The sequence below is a fragment of the Cajanus cajan genome, chromosome 6 (genome assembly GCF_000230855.2).
Source record: "Cajanus cajan strain Asha chromosome 6, NIPB_CcT2T_4, whole genome shotgun sequence".
In the NCBI taxonomy this organism is placed as follows: Eukaryota; Viridiplantae; Streptophyta; class Magnoliopsida; order Fabales; family Fabaceae; genus Cajanus; species Cajanus cajan.
The window spans coordinates 3,467,004-3,482,195 of record NC_138522.1 but is presented as its reverse complement, the minus strand read 5'-3'; the positions used below and the strand labels follow the sequence as shown (position 1 = coordinate 3,482,195).

The 15,192-nt window shown below is 31.7% G+C and overlaps 1 protein-coding gene across 1 annotated transcript; it reads left to right on the top strand.

The window, feature by feature from the left end:
- The first annotated feature begins 2,200 nt into the window (after positions 1–2,200).
- Positions 2,201–9,500, top strand: RUG1 (Regulator of chromosome condensation (RCC1) family protein). Its single transcript, XM_020365846.3, has 15 exons — positions 2,201–2,623; positions 2,998–3,074; positions 3,225–3,300; positions 3,507–3,566; positions 3,763–3,864; positions 4,382–4,475; positions 5,556–5,598; positions 5,707–5,752; positions 5,861–5,907; positions 5,997–6,099; positions 6,185–6,239; positions 6,348–6,451; positions 8,416–8,495; positions 8,855–9,004; positions 9,184–9,500. Exons 1-14 carry the CDS (start codon positions 2,386–2,388, stop codon positions 8,972–8,974), a joined length of 1,245 nt encoding a protein of 414 aa, XP_020221435.2. The 5' UTR covers positions 2,201–2,385; the 3' UTR covers positions 8,975–9,004; positions 9,184–9,500.
- Positions 9,501–15,192: the final 5,692 nt, after the last annotated feature.

Genomic DNA, 15,192 nt, shown 5'->3' with positions numbered 1-15,192 from the left:
TCTAATTATTTTTTTTAATATTAAGACACTTGAGAATGCAATACCAAGTAATACTTATGTAATATCAAGTAATTATAATTATGTAGTGTAAAATATTTTTGATATATTTAAAGTATTATAATTGTAAAAGAATTAAATTATAGCATTACCAAAAATAATAGAAATACACACACACACACATATATATATATATATATATATATAAGTTAATCACCTATACAATGTTTTTATACTGACAATCAATCATATCTTTTAATAGTGTCATGTCAGTTGCTTATTTAACGAAATAATAATAAAATAAAATAATTTAAAAGATATGATGATTGTTAGTGTAAAAAACTTTACATTAACAGTGTATAAATGATTAACTATATATATATATATATATATATATATATAAAACAAAAAATACATATAGAGACACGAAGTACTAAGTTTTTTATATAAATCACAAAAATTAAGTTCTTGCAACAGAAAGGTTAAAATTTTAAAAATATGATATTTTATTTTATAATTTATTAGTAGGATCGAGGTATTTTGTGCTTCTATTAAAAATAAAATAAAAATAAAATTTAAATAATTAAAATATATTGATTTAATTGATATTATGATTAATTAGTTTTAAGTTTTTAAATTTGATAAAAAAAATTATTTTTTAATTTTTTTAAAATAAGACAGTATAATGGTTCAAATAATATAAAGACCAAGGTAGAATCTAGGTTAAATACCTCTTTTGGTCCCTTACAATATTTTTTTGTTTCAATTTAGTCTCACTTTAATTTTAGGTCTCAATTTGGTCCCCAATAATTTAAAATCGTTCCAATTTGGGACTTCCGTCTAAATGATTTAAACGGAGTTAACTGGTAGCTACGTGGATGCCAGGTGGATGCCACGTAGATGCCACGTAGGTAGATCAAAAAATACTTGAATACACATGGAACCAGAACGGTCCGTTTTGAAACTAGAACGGCCCGTTCTGGTTACACTATTGGTGTGTAAAATTTGCACCTGGAACGGGCCGTTCCAGGTCCAAAATTAACACACCAACAGTGTAACCAGAACGGGCCGTTCTAGTTTCAGAACGCCGTTCTGGTCCAAAATTTCGTGCACAAACAAAACCAAAATACAAAGCATTTCAAACACTAGATTTGGTAATATTGTTAATGAGGATTAATAACTTCAATTGCTAAACATTTGGGTTATACAATATATCATTAAAGATGATGCAGTGTATCACTAAGGACAATGGTAACAAGTTTTATTTCATTTAGTCAAACTGGAGTGAATCACTTACTACCAAATTGACACTATACAGTCAAGGATAAAACGAAATAGTATTTTTCCTTGAAGTCATTGACGATGTACCCCAACAATAACAACCTATTTTTGAGGAGGTACCCCTAAACCCTGAATTTTATTTTCAATTTTTGAAATACATTGCGACATTTTAGTCAAGATTTTGAACTGGATAAATTCAAATCAAAGAAATATTTTGGAAGGTCTTATCTTATTTGATTTTTTTTTTAGTTTTATTCATAACTAAATATTAATTTATTGTATTTTTTATTTATTATATATTTATTAATATAGATATAACAAAAAAAATATAATAAAATGCATGGCGTTCTGGAACAGGCCGTTCTAAAAGCAGAACGGTCGTTCTAAAAGCAGAACGGCCCGTTCTAAAAGTAGAACGGCCCGTTCTAAAAGCAGAACGACCCGTTCTAAAAGCAGAACAGTTAACTTCGTTCTGGTTTCAGAACGAGCCGTTCTGGTTTCAGGTTTTTTTTTCTGGAATTTGGGCGTCCATGTGCACATCCACGTAGATGTCACGTGACCAACAGTTAACTCCGTCTAAATCATTTGGACGGAAGTCCCAAATTGCACTAATTTAAGTTATTGAGGACCAAATTGAGACCAAAAATTAAAGTAGAACTAAATTAAAACAAAAAAAATTGTAAGAGACCAAAATAGGTATTTAACCTAGAATCTATTATTATAAATCTTTATGAGATTAAGATACTCGTAAAAACTGAATTATTAATATAAAATGGAATATATCATTATAAATTAGTATATATATTTGAATATCAGTTGAAAATTAAGTTCAATAAAAAATACACATTCTAGTGAAAAAAAAGGAGAGAGAGTAAAAATTTGAGTGCAAATTTTTTCAATCTTAATTTAGAAGCTCCTTTAATCGACATGGCATTTGGTGTCTCAGCACATAACCGCCATAAGCAGAAGAGCATAGCATAGCACAGACGTTGCAGCAGCGTGAAGCGTGAAGCGTGAAGCGTGAGGCATGAGATATTTCTCTTTGCTCTCTCTCTTCCTCTCCAATACATTCATCTAATTTAACTAAATCCATAATCCATTCGCTTCATGTGGCGTCGAAGCTTCTCCAGACTCCCCCTCCGCGCTTCGCCTTTAGGGTTTTTCACGCGATCGCTCTCGTCCGCGCCGGGGAAGAGGTTCGCCGCGCTCTGGGGAAACGGCGATTACGGCAGATTGGGTCTCGGCAACTTGGATTCGCAATGGAAACCCGCCGTTTGCCCTGCCTTCCGCAACCATACCCTTAAAGCCATTGCTTGTGGCGGTGCTCACACCCTCTTCTTAACAGGTTCACTTTTCATTCCACTTTATCAAACTCACTATTCCTCCATTTTTTTATTCAAATGGTTAATCATGTATCAATTGCCAGAGTTTTTTTTTTTCCTTGTTTGTCGATTATATTTATATATGCGCAGATATTGTTAGAGTCTTTTTTGTAGTTCATGTCAGTGGGATTTTTTTTTTTAGGAATTGGAAGGTCTTTAACTTCCTTCTTCCTAGATGCTGGTTCATCTTAGTATCAGCTTTCAGTTTTCACTGTGCTATTGGATTGGTTCCCACAATGTGGAAGTGTTTAAAATTGCTGATGAGTCTGATGACATGACTATTGAAGAGTCTCCTTATTGTCCGAGGAGGAGCTCACAAATTGTCCTCCTTTCGCAGACGATGGATGCGTTTATGCTACTGGACTTAATGATTTTGGACAGCTTGGTATATCAGAGAGTAAACACTACTCGGTGGTATGAATTCTTTGCCTTTTTACCTGTATTGTATCTTTTTTTTTTCTAGTCAAATTATCTCAGTAGTAGTAGTTGACAAATGTATTTCCCTCTGGGGATAAGAAGGAAGAAGAAGAATTTACTTGTAAGCCTTGTTTTGGGATATTTCAGGAGCCAGTTCGTGTTCTTGGAGAGAAGAAAATTGTGCAGATCTCTGCTGGTTATAATCATTCTTGTGCGATAACAGGTCTTTAATTTTACATTCTAATGCCAACCATACCAATAGTAACAACTTACAAGGCTTGATCCTCAATAACTTGTATTTGTTATTGGAGGGATTCTTTTTACCTCCAAATGAATGTTTAACAGCCTAAGTTGTTTTACCCTGTGAATTTCTGCATATTCTTTACCTTCCTATTTTTAAACATTGTCTCCTCTCCGTCTCTGTTGTAGTGGATGGAGAACTATACATGTGGGGAAAGAATGCAAGTGGGCAGCTTGGACTCGGAAAAAGTATGAACTAAACCTTGTGTTAACATTTAATGGACCTAAAGAGTTTTTTCTTTTGTTTTTCTGAGCCTGGTCATATTATGTATACTTTTTAAAAACTGGATACTCTTAATAGTTAGTGATGATAAATCTGCTCAAAGAAAAAGGTTGACTGGTAGCACAGCTACTTTATAAATAACACCTTTTTGCTGAATTGTAGGGGCTCCAAACATAGTTCCTTTGCCAACTAAAGTGGAATACCTGGATGGAATCAACATTAAAATGGCAGCTCTGGGTTCAGAGCACTCGGTGGCTATTAGTGGTGCGCAATAGATGAACAATCATTAATTTATATTGTCTTAGTTGCTGAGATTAATTTATCTGTTTTTCCCCCCTACATTTTAGTATTTTAAGATGAATTCATTATTTAGTTTTGGTTTTACATATGACTTGAATGTAAAGTGAGATTGCTGTCTAGTAACTAGGAATCGTACAATGATTTGTTTTTTTGATATTTGAATTTCCGTGTCCCAGATTTTTTGCAATTTGGAGACCATCCATTCTCAGTATGGTCCCAACAAATTTCATCAAGATGCACACCTCTGGCAGAAAGAATTCTGTTTATGGGGATATGTAATTTTATGATGAGATGGAGTTTGAAAATATATGTTCTCTTTATATTATTTTCTTATGTCTACCAAAAGCATGATATATTACATCTTAATAATCCTATGAGTTTGATCCTACTATTTTTATTGAGATCATTATAGCAAGCATGACTGTAAATTGTACATAAATGTTCATAATATCTTCTCAAGTGTTGTTTCTATCTTTTCTAGATGGAGGAGAAGCCTTTAGTTGGGGAATGGGAGTGTCTGGTAGACTTGGTCATGGTCATGAGTCAAACATCCTAGGATTCTTCAAAAGTTACAGGTTCTGCCATTCTTTTCTTTTGCAATTTTAACCCTCCTTAATTTATCTGTGCTCTGTTTTCTATTATGTTTGGGTAAATTGCAATTTATCCCGTGTGATTTGGCTCAAAAACACTTTGTTGCTGTGGTATAAAATTTAGCACTTCACCTCCTTTGTATTTTGTTCTGCTAACACATAACAGCCTTATGATATTTTCCATCCTTTTTTTAATGGAATGTATATTTAGAACTTGCTATAAAAATCTCCAATTCACATCCTTTTCATTTTTAGTTTTTACTCTCCTTGATAGAACAGCCATTTTTTCACACTTTCTACTAGCCTGCACTCAGTCAAGAAGATTTGAGAGCTAGGAAAAGGCTACACCTAAAATTTATCACTAATGCTGTGCAGCAAAACCATTCTTCATTTTGGAAAAAAAATGTTGTTGAGAATATTGTTCATAGGGATGCCTATGATGATTGCCATCAGGTTGTCATAAAAGACCTCCTCTGAATGTGTGAATAGGGGGTAACCTATACATAGATTGGCTGACAAGGAAAAGATACAATAAAATGGTATAATATTAACTGATAGACGCTAATTTACAAAATAGATTCTAACAGATAATTTAGCTTATATAGAGCTCAATCCAAATTAAATATAGTGAAAATTTTAAAAGAAGTTTATTTTATTTTTGTCTTTGCTTATTCTTTTTTATCATTGACTTTTTTCTTTGCAATTTAATATACTTGGTACATTCATAAGCCAATTTGTTTATTTTCTTGTACTTGATTTTTTAACTGAATGATTAAGAAAAGAGGACAGAAATGCATGTAGCTTTAAACCAATTATAGTCCTGTACAAAGATGTTTCACTTAGAATATATTGAAGAAGACCTTTTGCTCTTGAAACATGTCTGTAGAATTTCAAAATTGTAAATCTTTAAGAAAAAATTAACTATGCAAACATGGTGTCTATATTTGATACTGGAGAGAGTCTAATTATCCAAACAGAGCTGTTTAAACCAGGACTCCATGTAGTATTTACCATACTATTCAGTTTATGTATATCTGTATTGATAAACTTTGTAATATCATGCAGTGAGTATACCCCAAGGCTTATAAAGGATCTTGAAGGAATCAAGGTGTGATGTTAAATGGATGGCCTTCTTGCTTCTAATTTAAGAGTTATATTGCTTCAAACTTTTAACTATAATCTTTATTGTTTTGGCTTCATTCTTGAATTTGTTTAGGTAAAATATGTAGCTGCTGGGTTGCTAAATTCAGCTTGTACTGATGGTACTTGAATCTAATTAAATCTTTTATTTTTCTTTTTTTCTCATTTCATGTCTGGTTGTACTATGCATTGGGAATTTTTTTTCCTATATCTTGATGTAAATGTTGCAGAAAATGGTTCTGTTTTTATATTCGGTGAAAGAGGGATTGACAAATTGGTATGTTCAATCACAAGTGATTATTTTTTTTTCCCACTCATTGTTCACTGCTTGTAATGCCTAATATTTTTTTCAATCAAAATATTCAGCGTTTAAAGGAAATGAGCAATGCAACAAAACCATCCTTGATTGGTGAACTTCCATACTCAAAAGAAGTTGCTTGTGGTGGCTACCACACGTGTGTCTTGACAAGTAATTCATCAGTTTCAGAACTTAACCATGTGTTGATTTGTTTGTGATCATTTGTTTACTGTTTCACTCTATTGTTTTTCTATAGATTCTGGTGAGCTTTATACTTGGGGTTCAAATGAAAATGGCTGCCTTGGTATTGGGTATCCTTTCATACTTAAAGACTTCTTGGTCATTTTGATTTTTGACATTTACATTTTTTTTTGTCTCTGCATGCTGGTGTTTTCATTCTTCAAATTATTTTTATCTAGATCCTCAGATGTCATTCATCTACCTCAAAAGGTTCAAGGGCCATTCTTGAAGTCGTCTGTTAGCCATGTTTCTTGTGGTTGGAAGCATACTGCAGCCATTTCTGGTAAGTTCTTCTCATGAATAGACTAGAAAGAAAAAAAAATTGCCGTTAAGTAATTTTTTCTTGTCATGTTGATGTAAAGGTAGCTTTCTTTTATTATAAAGGAATAATTGGACACGATGGGTGTAATTCTTTTACGACCTTATTTCATTTTCTTGTCTCTTCTAAGCTTTCCCATGTATCAAAAAAAGAAAGGAATAATTTCATCAAGACACAAAAAAAAATGTAAGTATCAATGAAGCAAAGCTACCCAATCCCTTTACATATCTATTGGAGGAACCCTTTTTAAAAGCAATGTGCTTTACAGCAAGTAGTGACCAAATGTTAGAGGTGATCACAACACTTTGTTTTCTGTAAAACTTTATGCTCATCTTAAGTTGAACCAATCCAGCCAATCCATTAAGTAATAATAAGCTGAAAAAAGGGTGGGAAGAAGAGGGAGTTTGAGGTTGATCAGTTTGGACAGGTTTAACTTTTATCAACCTGAGTTCCAACCATAACTTAGCAGAATTGGGGATGTTCTACTGGATTTAACATGGATACTTGACTCAAGCCAGCTTTTTTAAGCTTTAGTTGGGTCAGGTGGGTTCAGGAGTATATCCAAATCCAACATGTCCAAATAAATTGCTCATTGAAAGAAATTTCCTTAGAGATGTGAGGATTACACTCTTGATGGTAAGCATGTTGTTAACTTAACAATAGATGTTGATTCAAATGATGAGGAAGTTTGTTACTCACCTTGCTGTGTCTAGTTCATACCTAGTGTGGGAAGTGAATGTTTATTTTAGAGGGAGAGAGCATCTCTCTCTCTTTCTGTATGTGTTTGTGTGTGCATATATATATTCTTAATTTCTTAATAGACTAAGGCAGGGAGTGGGGACTATTTCCTAAGCAAAGAGTAAATGGGTGATACTTCCTAACTACTAATTCCAATGAAAACTAACTGCATTTAAGTGGTGATGCACGAACTCATCTAACATGTGATTCATGAATAGCATGTTATTCTGACCCTAAAAAATCTATGAAGTCTGAAGCAGGACATAGGAAAGCAGACTCATAGCATGTCTGGATTTGCTTAATTATGTGGGAAAATCTCTTGTTTTTACAAAGAAAAGAAATTGCAATAATATTTTGATTGCAAGTTATTTTGATCCCAAAAAAGTGAATCCATCCAAATATGCACCAAGACTGGCATGGAGACTGGACTACTGGGCAAAACCTTGGAACCCCTTGTCATAATGGAAAAAGAAAATTTCAGTTACAAGAATAATGAAGGAATTAACAGATAGTCTGGTACTCTGGAATTAATAAGAACAAGCATGTCGTTTGTAGCTAAATAATGTGGTTAGAAACTTTCTGAATGAAGTTTCCTGCCTCCTGGAGAAACTTGATTATTTTTCTTGTTTCCAGTATCTATTTGTGGTATACTTGGTTTTTCTTTTAATGATCAAAAAGTGCATTTCCCTGCATGTAAATTGGCATAACCTTTATAGATTTCTGCAGTGTTCCAAGCTTTCTACGGAGATTTAGGATTTGTTTGAATAAATTTCTTTAGAAACACTTTTAGGAAGAAAAAAAAAAAGAAGGAAATAAGTTTTTTTATAAGCTAAAATTAGTTTTTGCATAAATTAATTTATAGAAGTTCTCTCATGTTAATTTTTAAAAAAAAAAAACTATTTTGACTTTTGCATGAACTAGTTTTAGATTATGGAGATTTTTTTTCCCTTTTATACTGTTCTCTCCGAGAAATGCTTATGAAAAAGTTTATCTACCAAACCCTTAATGAAATACATAACTCCTATTTGCATTGTTCAAGTTATGGCATGGATTTTTTCGGTTTTCTTTGATAAATTTTTATTCTAAGATTATTTAAATTTTTATGCTGTATTGTACTTGTAATTGCACAAGAAAAGGATTTTATTTCTGTGATAGTGTCATTTATCCTGGAAATTTTCATTGACTTTCAGAAGGAAGAGTCTTCACGTGGGGCTGGGGAGGTTCCAATGGGACTTTCTCTGAAGTTGGACATTCTTCGAGTGGACAATTGGTATACTTCTACTTCTCAAATAATTTATAAATCCTAGTATTATTAAAAATGTTTCAAGAGCAGCTTACACATTTATACACACACACTGGTCCGGATGCCAGATTCTATGACACAGACAACAAAAGAGAACCTAACGAGAAATTGCACAATTAATCATGACTTCCATATGTATATAAAATTTTACACACAGACACTAGCTTTCTAATGGAACACTTTATATTACCTTTAGAGAATGTGCGATCTGATAAGTCATTAGGGTGCATATCTTAAATAATTGATTAGTTTTTTGCCTTTAATTTTGCCAAGTGCTCAATTGTCTGTCATTCACTTCTAAAAATAAAGTTTATGTCTTCACTTAGGGCCATGGAAGTGATGTGGACTATATAAATCCTACAAGAGTTTGCTTTGGAGAAGACGTGAAAGCATTGCAAGTTTCATGTGGGTTCAATCATACTGGTGCTATACTTGAATATGCCTAGGTTGGCTGCTCCAATAATTCATCATTACCGGTAATTCGTCAAGAAGATTCAGAATGTGATTCATCTTCCCATCTACCTTATATATATACATCACCATATTAGCGAAATATGCATATCTTCTAATTCCAAGAGGATCCATGAAGTTGCAACATGCCATAAGTGAAGCATATATATTATCCACCTGTTGTATTATACCATTCTTTTCTCAGGAATATACATACACACGGATAAAACTACCCAGATGTACAGTACATGTGTGAAGAAAGCGCTGCTTCAAATAAATAATGCAAGGGAATGAAAGCAGCAGGGATAAGGAAAAAATTTGTTACAAGGATTTTTATTTTTATTTTTTGTTAGTCGAGTTTATACTACTTAGTACAGAAACAGAGGTCAGAGGTAAATGCTTGTGTCATTTGCCCTGTTTATGGAGAAAAGTTGGAGATGCATTTATGAGCCTAAATAATTTTCACCATATGTAGCGATAGATGCTGTTGCAGCATCATAATTGAAGACACTTTTATTTGTATGTTTTTAGAGATTCTCGCTGATGTATGGTTTTGCAATCCACCACTGAAGGCATTATATCCAATTATCCATGCATATGGGAAATCCCAAAAACAAGGTACGGCGATGAGATACTAATTTTCAAACAGTTAATCTTTATGGCTTGACTAGCAAGATGGAGTGAACAATCAATATTGCAAGACCAAGTCAAACGTCTTGGTCCACTTTATTTTATATACGAATAAGACTTGATACTAGTACTATCCCCATCAATGTTTTTCTTTTTAACCAGTTCTTGAACATCTATCATTGCCGCGGCCCTGTATTTCAGTTTTGTTTGGACTCGTGAGCAATAAACTATTATTTGATATTTAACAAAAAAAATTAAAGCTTCAAATAAGATTTTTATGTTCAAAATGCAATCTCAGCTTCTTTTGAATTTTCGGCGAAGCTTAAAACATCTTTGGATTCCATTGATACAGTAGATGGTAATAAATGTCTGCGCTAACAAGTCAAATACATTAGGACATAGCTTTCCAGTGGTGTTTATGGCTCGAGAATTGACCGTTTCAAAAGCAATAACATGTCAATATTTTAGTCTTAAGGTTTAAAATGTTAATTATATTTTGTGTGTGTGAATATGGTAATTATATGGTATGTGAAGGTGAAGATGCATATTATTTTTAAAATGAAAAATTGAGAGTGGGTTGGGAAAGAATGAGAATAGATAAGTGTTGGGACCCGGGAAATGCGCAAAATATATCGGCGGAGTATTACTATTTACTATTTAGAAGTGATGAGCAACATGATGATCCCATAATTGAAAGGATGGTCCCTACGCAGAGTCCCCCACTTTCACAAACCCCCATGTTCACGTGCCCTTGTCCCCTCTGCACGCCTCGCATTCAATGGCATCACGTGGCCCTCCCTCCTTTTACTCCAATTCACTTTATTATTTTTCACTTCATTTTATTTTTTTTAAATCTATAATTCGTTCATTGTTCTTGTTCATGTCCTGGCTAGATGGTTGGTTGTATTAAATATTCTAGAAAAAAAATATATCTTTTTTTTTGAAGATTCTATTTGAACAAGAGACCAGAGCAAGCAGACTTAGGAACAGTAACGATAACAAATAGTACTATGCAGGTGAAATAATTTTAACAAAAATCAAATGCTAGAAATTCTTTTTGGATAAGGAAAGTATATTTGCAAGCATAGTGCTGCAAATAGTTTACGTAAACTTAACAGGGACAACAGATCTTCCGACAAACTTCAAATTGATAAATTAGTACTCCCGCCGCAATTGGAAGCTGAATCCCACTTGTCCTATTCAAACATTCATAATTCATTTAAATGAAGAGTTGCCTTATTTCATTTGAATGTGAAAAATTGTATCATGATCATTTACAATAAAGAGTTGGATTGATTCATCTCATTTAAAGATTGTTTTGGTTCAATTCAATACTATAAACTTTATTTTTACCATCAAAATAGTTTAATTTAAATCGTATTTGAGTTTAAACTTTTCGAGTTTAATTGAGTTTAACGAAATAAAAAGTAATTTATTTCAAGTCACTTAAACTGATTTTCAATTTATATAAATGGTTTTTTTAATTTTAATTCGGTTCAATTTATTTTGTATGTGCTAATGTGTTATTGTTTTGATTTGCATTATTATATTGAAATTTGTTTATTCTAGTAAAAAAAAGGTAAATTGTCTAATTTAGAGATGTGTATATAAATGATTTGACGCATTTAAGGTCTTATCTGTAAAATATATGTCTTATATGGATGTACAAGTCTGGTCTATGAAATAAAAGATATTTTTTAAGAATAAATCTGACCTTCCAAAATCTACAGATAATTAGACTAATTTGTGAGTTTAAAAAATAATTTTAAAAATAAAAAATGCATAAAATTAGAAGAAAAAATCTTTTTATATCAAAATATCTTAAAAAATAATCCAAATGAAAAATGCAAATCAACTAATATAGTTTTAATGTCATAATAATTTAAAAGTTCAACCACAAAACCAAATATTAAAAGCCTTAATATGTGAAATACTAATTAGTGAAATTCGTAGGTTAACCCACACATTAAATCCGTTAAGTCTGTAGAATTCACAGATTGAGCTAAAAAATTAAAAAAAAAATTACAAGAATTTGAAGAAGAAAAAAAGGTTTCTTATCTGTGAGGTTCGCAGACCAACCAAGGATCTGGATCCATTTATCTACTCCTAATCTCAGTCATAGATATAATAAGGGTTGTGGATAGAAAGATTAGTCCTAGACATTATAGATTTTACTTACATGTCTTTTGGATATATTATAAATATTTAAAAGCTTTATTTAATTTTTTAATTAGGCATGTATGTAGAAATTTTTATTATTCCTATAATCCTTATTTAGATTGATTATTGTGTTAGATGCCTTTGATAATTAGGGTTTATATATTTGTGATGATAGCTGATGAATGTTTGGATGAGAATTTGTTATTCCATGTGTTTGCCCTTATTGTAATTGAAAATTGAATGTGTTGATGGTGTGGGTTTTAGCCCAAGTAAAATTTGGGTACGAATGTGTATGGAATCTAATAAAACACATAATTGAATTATGATTAAGTTAAAACCTTTGATTAAGGCTTTGAATTCATAAATTTGTAAGACATGATAAAAGTGAGACAAAAATCAAACATAGTGAGAAGACAAATTTTGATACAAATTTTGCATAAGTGGAATATGCGACCAAGCTCTAAGCAAGGAGATTTATCACTAAGCGAGAGAATTATAAAGAGTTTAGGTAGCTTTCTATTTTGTTGGCACAAATTTCCTTATAGAGACATGTTAAACGTGATGGTCTAGTGGCTCAATAGAGTGTCATCACTAAGCAAGCTCTATCTTTGCTAAGCAAATGTTATAGAGAGAAATTTACATGTTGAACTCTAAAGAGCATTCATTGTTTTTAATAACTTAGGTCATTAAGTGACAATCCTATTTTAAGTGGTTATATTATGATTTGTTTTGAAATGATTCGTATGGATGAGATGGATTATGCTAGGTTGTGACAGTGATCGAGAACATAACCTAAAGAGGTAGGTGTCTCTTATGAGATTTGTGAAACCATTGACATTTTTTGTGAACATACATCATGTATTTTAAAAGAGTGTTTAGTGCACCTAGTGGCAATGATGGTAGTGACAACAATAATTGTAATTATATATTATTTACTTTTGACCAAAAATATTTAGAAGAATCAAAATTCTTAAAAAAAAGGGGGGGGGGGGTAGATTTTACACATTATTTACTTTTGACTAAAAATATTTTTTTTTTATGATTTTTTTGTATTTTAAATTTTGAAAAACTCAAATATAAATTAATCTAAATTGTTTGGTAACAACTTGTCAGATCATTACACTTAATAGTTCAACTACTAATAATGGAGAAATATATGCTCACAACTAATTACCTAGAATTATTATGCAAGTTATATCAAGAAATAGATAATGTAATATATATGTGTGAGAATTTTGACAATAATTAGAGAAATAAAAATCTATATAAGTATATATATATATATATATATATATATATATATATATATATATAATTCAAATACTAAATAATCCTAGTAGTTAGTTAAACTCACTATTTACAACCAATCCAGCTACCTTGAGGTAGCTCCAAAAAGATCAATACTGCCATCATTAGCATAGCCTTAAAAGAACTCTACATGTAACATATTCATATTTTACTCTCATACCAAGTATGATCATCACAGTCCAATCATATGTAAACATGTAAGGGTAAGCTAATATTCAAAATAATCAACATAAACAACTTAACATGCTTCAACATAGCATAATCCTACCACTTACCAACACAATACAGCATGATACTCGACTAAAAACACAACAATGCAACTCATCATTATTCAACATAGCATATGAATGACATAAAAGTCAACACATCACTTGTACAACTTATTATTCCACTTAAACAACACTATATCATAACATATGCATCACATAAAACAACAACTCGGTCACATATACATAACAAATCAACTATATATGTCATTACGCATTTCAACTAGGAGATTTCTAACAACACAAGTGAGTAGTTTAAGTGACTTGACCTTACCAAATCAATAGCTTGAAATCTTTTCGATTAAGCTAAATTGGATTTTATCTAAATTTCTGTATGTCATACATAAATATACCTTACTCTAGTTTAGTCACTTTATACATGTATGTCTCAGTCTTACCCATATATGGATCAACATTGATCATTTTATAATCAATATAGTTCGACCTAAACTTTATACTATATTATAGTCGCTTATAGTTAGTACGCCTTAACTTGGTCCACATATCGCATCAACTAAAGTCTTAGAGGAGACTTAACTATCCATTTCAAGAATCAACTATTCAAGAAAGATTTTCAATATTGGACTCGTAGAGTACCACAACAATATCCTCACATTAGGATATCCAACTTTTAAAAAATCTCGTATCTAGTCCTAAGTCAATCAACTAAATACAACTTAATGCCTTAAGCATCCTCAACACGACTACTCAACACAGTATAACATACAACTTATGATATACTCCAATGGTTTAATAAACTATATACATCAATGTCTAAATAAATGATATACCATATCCAACACTTAGCCAAAACAACACATTTTAAATAGGCAATCCATGCCCATTATCATTGAGGCAAAGAACTCTCGGGTTCGTCCACACCTAACGCTAATCTACTTGCACCCGGTATGGATGAGGTAGAAAGCTTTTGTTGCTCTCACATTTGACATGACCAAACTCCACAACCGACCTTATTTTCGGTAGAGTTTTTGTCAAACTCATGTTTGTTTTCATTGAACTGGCGTTTGACATCGTCTAGCTAGAGAGTCTCTGTCTCGATCACGTCTGATGCTCTTTCCACTAGGGTTTGATATCACCAAGTCAAAGACATTTCTCTCTCCTCACATCCGACATCACCAATCCCACACCCAACATGATCAGAGTAAAAAAGTCTCTAATTTGACCTACGTTCAACACCATGAAAGTGCCCCTAACACGATGGTGATTTCTACACTTATTAGAATCACAAAATCGCTCAACCCACCTAAAACATAAAAGATTTCCAACATGAAACACCAAACAGAACATAAAATCACCACAACATATAATCCAACTAAATCAATAATAATAATCAAATTTGTACTATGTTACATCATTAAATAATTAAATGGTAGATATAAATTTAATTTATTCTCTGGGATGGTGAGTTCACTTTAAAGGATCTTAATCCTTACATTTTAACATTATTACTCTTATATTTTTATATTTAATTTCTGACTATAAAAGATAATATTTACTTTAGTAATCTTTGTGTCCCGAAAGAATTAGTAAATAAAAAATGTTACTAATTCACATATGATGTGTTTTACTCCCTCCGTTTTTTATTCATAGTCGTTTTGTCAGAATTTGTCATTTTTTTTTTCATTGTCATTTTACTAAAATCAATGACTTATTAATTTTTTTCTCTTTTTTACCCTTGATAATTAATGTATGTTTACTGAACAATGTGTCTATTTATTTCTAATATCTACTTATTTTTTCTCTAACCACTTATGTGAAGTTAATGTTGCATTTAAAAGGATAACATGTTTCCAATGAAATACTTATAAAAAAATAGAGGGTAAAATAGG

Bases quoted from the DNA above. Each gene is read 5' to 3' on its own strand.
- RUG1 (XM_020365846.3), top strand. From the start codon at position 2,386: ATGTGGCGTCGAAGCTTCTCCAGACTCCCCCTCCGCGCTTCGCCTTTA. The intron at 5,599-5,706 runs GTGTGATGTTAA...GAATTTGTTTAG, and splicing joins AGGATCTTGAAGGAATCAAG to GTAAAATATGTAGCTGCTGG. The intron at 5,753-5,860 runs GTACTTGAATCT...TAAATGTTGCAG, and splicing joins AAATTCAGCTTGTACTGATG to AAAATGGTTCTGTTTTTATA.